This window comes from Orycteropus afer, unplaced genomic scaffold, assembly GCF_000298275.1.
Source record: "Orycteropus afer afer isolate SDZICR_OR568_19922 unplaced genomic scaffold, OryAfe1.0 scaffold00199, whole genome shotgun sequence".
In the NCBI taxonomy this organism is placed as follows: Eukaryota; Metazoa; Chordata; class Mammalia; order Tubulidentata; family Orycteropodidae; genus Orycteropus; species Orycteropus afer.
Window position 1 is genome coordinate 3,813,741 of NW_006921786.1, and position 7,451 is coordinate 3,821,191.

A 7,451-nucleotide genomic window follows, 5' to 3' on the forward strand; every position below is an offset into this window, starting at 1 on the left:
TGGACACTGGGAGGAGGTAACTATGGGGAGGAAGTGGGAGGGGAGCTGCTGCATTGTAAATTTTGGTCAATGACATGAGACAAAGTATATGTGAACTGCCGTATGAAAAGTGAATTTACTCTGTAAATCTTCACCCAAATCCTAATAAAATAAATAAAAAATAAATAAACAAACAAACAAAAAAGATATATACAGAGCACTACACCCAATAAAAGCACAATACACATTTTTCTCCAGAGCACAAGGATCAATCTCTAGAGTAGACTATATGGTAGGCTACAAAATAAGCCTCAATAAACTTAAAAAAACTGAAATACTATAAAGCATCTTCTCAGATCACAATGTTATAAAATTAGAAATCAATAATAAGAAGACCAAGGGAAAAAAAAATCAAATATATGGAAAATGAATAAAACAAAGATCAAGAACTACTGGATACCAGAACAAAAGAAGTATAAAATAAAATTTTAAAAATCCTAGAAACAAATGAGAATGAAAATATACCTTAACCAAAACCTTTTTAACACAGCAAAAGGAGTACTCACAGGTCAATTTATAGCAATAAATGCACACATCAAAAAAGAAGAAAGAATCAAAATCAACACCTTAACTCAACAACTCCAATGGTTAGGGAAAGAGCAACAAAAGAAACCTACAACCTAAAGAAGAAAGGAAATAAAAAAGATCAAAGCAGAAATAAATGAAGCAGAAAACAAAAGAACAAACAAACAAACAAAAAACAGAATCAACAAGAAGCTAGTTCTTCAAAAGGATTAATGAAATCGACAAACCCCTAGCAAGTTTAATAAAGGAAAAGAAAAGATGTAAAAAACTTGAATAATAAATGAAATGGGTGACATCATAACAGAACCAACTGAAATAAACAATAAACAGATAATAATTGTACTCCAACAAATTCAAAAACCTAGAAGAGATGGACAAATCTCTAGAAACACAAGACTTACCTACACTTACACAGTCTGAGACAGAATATTTGAACAAGCCCATAACAAGGCAACAAACTGGGCAAGTCATTTAAAAAAACTCCCCTCAAAAAAAAAAAAAGTCCAGGTCTAAACGGCTTCACTGGAGAATTCCATCTAATGTTCAGAGACGACCTGACACCTATACTACTCAAACTATTCCAGAACATAAAAAAGGATGAAATCCTCCCAAATTCATTTTATAAAGCAAGCGTGACCTTGATACCAAAAGTAGGCAAAGACATCACTCAAAAGGAAAACTACAGACCAATATCCCTCATGGATATAGATGCAAAAATCCTCAACAAAATCCAAGCCAATAGACTCCAACAACATATCAAGAAAATCATTCATTATGAGCAAGTGGGGTTCATATCAGGCATGGAAAGATGGTTCAACATTAGGAAAACAGTCAACATCATCCACCACATAAATTAAAAAAAAAAAAAAAAAAAGGAGAAGAACTACATGATCATATCAATTGATGCAGAAAAGGCATTTGATAAAATCCAGCAGCCATTCCTGATCAAAAACTCTCAGGAAAATAGAAGGGACATACCTCAACATAATAAGGGGCATATATGAAGGAAGATGGGGCAATCTACTTCCGTAGTGATACTGCCTTGGAAACCCAAGAAGGCGTCGCTATGAGTCGGGTCCGACTCGACGGCACATAACAACAACAACAACAACAACATGCAAAATCAACGGCCAACATTATTCTCAATAGAGAGAGATTGAAACCATTCACTTTGAGAACAGGAACCAGACAAGGATGCCCTCTAGCACCACTTCTATTCAACACTGTATTCAAAGTCCTAGCCAGAGCAATAAGCCAAGAAAGGGAAATCAAAGGCATCCAAATTGGTAAGGAAGAAGTAAAATTATCCCTATTTGCTCATGATACGACACTATACACAGAAAACTCGAGACTCAGCAAGAAAACTACTGAAACTAATTGAGAGATTTAGCATAGTGGCAAGATACAAGATCAACATCCAAAAATCAGCTGGATTCCTCTACAGCAGCAAAGAAATGCTGAAAAAGAAATAAGGAAATCAGTACCATTTACAATTGTTTTTGTTGTTATGTGCTGTCGGTAGCTACCAAAAAAATAATAATAATTAAAAAATACTTGGGAATGTATCTTACTAGGGACAGAAAAGACCTGCACAAAGAAAACTATAAAAAACTACTTCAAGAAACTGTAAGAGATCTACATAAATGGAAGAACACACCATGCTCATGGATAGAAAGACTGAACACTGTGAAAATGTCAATACTACCCAAAACAATCTATACATTCAATGCAATCCCAATCCAGATCCCATCAACATTCTTTAAGAATATGGAAAAACCAATCATTAATTTCATATGCAAAGAGAGATCTCAGACAAGCAAAGCACTATTGAAGAAGAACAAAGGATGGCTCACATTCCTGGATCTAAAAACCTACTATACAGCCACAATAGTCAAAACAGCCTTGTTTTCGTACAATGGACACATGGACTAGTGGAAGAGAATTGAGAACCCAGAAACAGAACCATCAACCTATGATCAGCTGATTTTTGACAAAGGGGTGAAATGCATTACATGGGGAAGAGATGGTCTCTTTAACAAATTGTGCTGGCAAAACTTGATATCCATCTGAAGAAAAATTAAACAAGATCCATAGCTCACACCATACACAAAAACTAACTCCAGAAGGATCAAACACTTACATGTGAAACCTAATACTATAAAGTTCCTCAAAGAGAAAATAGGGGCAAATTTAGGGGCCCTCATTTATGGCATAAACTATCAAGCATAACCCAAAATGCACAAACAGCAAAAGATAAACTAGATGAATGGGACATTATAAAAATTAAAATTTTATGTGCTTCAAAAGACTTCTCCAAAAGAGGAAAAAGGGAACTTACAGATTGGGGAAAAATATTCAGCAACAACATATCTGACAAGGGACTTATCTCTAAAATTTACAGAATACTCCAACACCTCAACAACAAAAAGACAGACAATCCAATTTAAAAATGAGCAGAAGACATGAATAGACACTTCCCCAAACAGGATATTCAGGCAGCCAAAAAACACATGAAGAGATTCTCATGATCATCAGCCATTAGAGAGATGCAAATCAAAACAACGAGATACCATCTTTCCCCAGCACTAATAGCAAAGTTCAATAAGACAGAAAATAAAAAATGCTGGTGAGGATGTGGAGAGATTGGGACTCTCATACACTGCTGGTGGGACTGTCAAATGATACAATCACTGCAGAAAGCAGTATGGCAGTTCTTTAAAAAGCTGGAATTAGAAATATTTGATCCAGCAATTCCATTACTAGGTACATACCCTAAAGAAGTGAGAGCCAAGACAAAAACAGATATATGCATATCCATGTTCATTACAGCACTATTTACAATAGCAAAAAGATGGAAACAACCTACATACCCATCAACAGAAGAATGGCTAACCAAACTATGGTACATACACACAACGGAATACTATGCAACACTAACGAATAATGTAGCATCTGCAAAACAATGCATAATATGGATGAACTTAGAGGACACTATGTTGAGTGAAATAAGTCAATCACAGAAAGACAAATATTGTATCAGTTCATTATTGTAAGAAGTCTTGGTTTACATATGGAAGGAAATGTTCTTTGTTGTTTACCAGAAAGTGGGAGGGGAGGAGAGGAAACACTGCAAAAAATTCAAAATTAAATAAATAAAAAGTAAAAGGCAGATAAAATCAGAAGAGGAAAAAAAGAGAGAAAGAAATACAGCCAGAATACTCCTTAGAAGCAAGAATGGCCAGATTTTGTCTCACATACTTTGATCATGTTGTCAGAAGGGACCAGTCCCTGGAGAAGGATATCATGCTTGGTAATGCAGAGGGACAGCAAAAAAAGGGCCAGACCCTCAATGAGATGGACTGACACAGTGGCAAGGATGCCGAGGATGATGCACTGTTTCATTCTGTTGTACACAGGTCTCTATGAGTTGGAGCCAATTTGACAGCATCTAATAACAACAAGTGGGATGTCAGGACAAAGAGGGGCAGCTTCAGGGGCACCAGCAAGTGGGCACCAACACACACAGATCTAATACAAAGCAGTGCCTCACACTGGCCAAGCTCTCACAACCTGGCCTTTAGGTTAGCCTGTGGTATCACTGTTCTGCTCTATTCTTGATAGGCCAAGTATGTACTCATGTAGGAGCTCAACCATCATTTGGGATCATCTATGAGAAAATGCATTTTAAGTGACAGTCAACCCACAGTGAACACTTCAGACACAAATGAAAAGGGAATTATTCTACAATGTTTATTTAAAACAAGGGACACTTCAAATTCATTTTTTACCTGCATGTCAAAGAAAACACATGAGCTATGTAGTCCTCTATGTCTGTTTGCCCTTCTGAAATCCCAGTTCAAAAGGGATGATCCAAAGTTCTTCCCATGAACAGTAGTTACAGCTGCTCTGTTAAACTCTTCCCTGGTGACACTTCTAAAGCTCAATGTTCTAAAACTCCCAATGTTATTTTTGTCCTAAGGGGTCCAACTGAAGACTCTGAACATGTTGATGAGCTGAAAGATGAAGGTAATTGTTTCTCCCGATACAGAAGCAAGAAATCAAGCTGGCATGAAATCCAATCCAGGAGCCCAATCTATCCTCCAAGTTCAAAACTGTCTGCAGGTTCTCCCTTCTCCAATCCATGAAAACATACCAGAGATACAAAAGAAGCAATGCCTGTGGATGATTCCAAAAGCTAAGGATTTTTCATCAGACTTAGAGAAAGAAATGGGCTCAAGGAGTCTGGCTATTGAAAAGGCTTCTTCCCCAAGTGGGATCTTTGATGTTTATCAAGGCTTGAGCTCCAGCTGAAACTTTTCCCACAGCAGGAACACTTATAAGGTTTCTCTCCAGTGTGGACCCTCTGATGTCTATTAAAGTTTGACCTCTGAATGAAACTTTTGTCACAGATGGGACATTTATAGGGTTTCTCTCCTGTGTGGATTTTCTCATGGTGGCGCAAACCAGAGAAGTCACTGAAGCCTTTCCCACAGTAATCACATTTGCAAGGCTTCTCTCCTGTGTGGATTCTCTGATGCTTCACAAAGTCTGAACTCCGCAAAAAGGCTTTCTTGCAGGTGGGGCACTGAAAGTACGTCTCTCCAGTATGAGTTCTCTGGTGAAACACAAGCTGAGAATTCCTGTAAAAGGTTTTCCCACACTCCCTGCAGGTAGGGAGCTTCTGGGCCATGGGGGGTCTCAGCTGGCCTTTCTGAGGGGACTCTCGCTTCTCTTCAAGCCACAGCATGGACAGGTCTCCTGGGTGAGGGTTAGGCAAATGTTGGCCTAACTGTTTTCCAGAACTTCTTTCCTGAGGAGAGAGTTGATCCCCTTTCCCCTCACCTTGGAGATTTCCTTGCACATCGGGGAGATGCTCTCCTTCTCCAAAGCATCTTGTGTCGTCTTCACTGAAGAAGCCACTCAAGGAAGCCTGAGGAGGTGCTTCTCCTGAGATGTGACAGGGGGCATCGAGAGGTTCCTGTTCCCTATAATTTTCCAAGTTTAGGTTCTCTTTGTCATTCTCCTGTCTATCTCCTGAAAGAAGAAATAAAATATGAAACAGTTCTAAATTTTATGCCTTCTTTTCCAACTCAAATGCCAAAGAAAGAAGCATCATAAGATGTCAATTATTTCTACCAAGAGGGGCATCAGTGAGTAAGGGCAAAAAAAACCAGCATCTAGCCTGATGCCCTGGCACTACACTTTGCTTGCTCTGTGTTCAAGGATAAGTGGTTCAGCTCTGGAGCTAAGGACAATGTCTGAATAGCAAAGTAGGATTCATAGGGGACTTTTTTCTCTGATAGCATAGTGCCTAAGGCACTTGACTGCTAACCAGAAGTCTGGCGGTTCAAACCCACTAGCCACTCCTTGCAAGGAAGTTTGGGCAATCTTACTTCTGTAGTGATACTACCTCAGAAACCCAAGGAGGGGTCGCTATGAGTCAGGTCTGACTCAAGGGCACATAACAACAACATAAATTAGGAGCATAAATTTCTTAAAGCTCAAAAAAAGAAAAGTATATTATGAGAGTACTATTTTTGAAAAATGATTGACTCTTACTTGGTTATATGTAAAAGAAAAATATCACTAAACAATTTTTGAAAAGGCAGAAAAACATATAGAAGAAAACCATAAACAACCTCAATCACACTATCCAGAGATAACAACAATTAGTAAACATTCACTTTTAGTCTGTCTTTAACCTATATGTACATGGTCTTTTCCCACACCAACTAATATCATATTGTATATCAGACTTTATATTGTTATAGTAAAATGGTGTTATTCATCAATTTTACATAGATTCTCCCATTCACAAGCAATGCAAATTCATGAAGTGCAGTAATTTGTCATTTTACTAGTTTTACTGCAGTAAGCCTATAGTACAAAAGTGAGTCCCTTGGTCTCTGCTTGAATCCAGAATCCACATGTTCTCTATTAACTCCCAGAAACAGTTAAAATTTTGTTTTTTGTCATTATAACTCAGGTTTCTGGTTAACAACACTACACAGTAACATGTACTTTAGATTTTTGTTTTGGTAATGGAACTCATTTTCATACTTTTATGTATTAGTTTAATGCTGCACTCCTAAAGAAGCTGTTTACATTTTCATTTCGTGTATCAGTGTCTTTCAAGGCCAAAATTACTTGCTCAAGAACTGGGCCTGCACATGCTAGTCCACAAATTCCCCTCAAATGGCAAAGGCACTTTCTCTTGCGTTAAAAGGGTCTTTATAAGCATTATTTTTAAGGATTGAAAAATGGCCCATAGAAATGTACTACACATAACTTGTTTATGAATTCTCCTACTGTAGAAAACTGCTTTTTATTGTTTTTGCTATTATAAATAATGTAGTATAAGCAATTGTTCCTCATAAGTTTTTGTTCACATTTCTGATCAATACCATAAGAAAGGTTCCTTTAAGTGGAATTAGTTTATTAGTATGCATGGATGTTAAGGTTCTTGATACCACTTACCAGATGCCACTGAGTCTACTCTTAATCTATGGTGCTCCATGTATGTCACAGTAAAACTGTGCTCCATAGGTTTTCAATGTTTGATATTTTCAGAAGTAGATCTCTAGGTCTTTCTTCTGAGGTACCTATGAGTGGATTCAAACCTCCAACCTCTCAGTTAGCAGCTCAGTCCATTAACAGTTTCCACCACCCAAGGACTAAAGCTCTTGATACCTACTGCCAAACTGATTTACAGAATAACCATGCCATCTTCTGCTGTAAGTGATCAACACTTAAGTATTAAGTGTTTTTAAATATCTGAAATTTAGATTGGTAAAAAAAGGTTTTGTTTTAAGTGTTAACTCCTTAGTTATTAAAGTATAAAAACTATTGTTCACATTTATGACTTACTTTTCACGCCAAGACTTCAT

General features: G+C 37.4%; 1 protein-coding gene across 1 annotated transcript in view; it reads right to left on the reverse strand.

Moving 5' to 3' along the window:
* Positions 1-4,810: 4,810 nt before the first annotated feature.
* The window catches only part of ZNF18 (zinc finger protein 18), a 71,682-nt gene continuing 69,041 nt past the window's right edge, over positions 4,811-7,451 (reverse strand). Inside the window, exon 5 of the mRNA XM_042781947.1 lies at positions 4,811-5,598. Coding sequence (XP_042637881.1) covers positions 4,811-5,598 — 788 coding nt within the window. The remainder of the gene's footprint in view (positions 5,599-7,451) is intronic.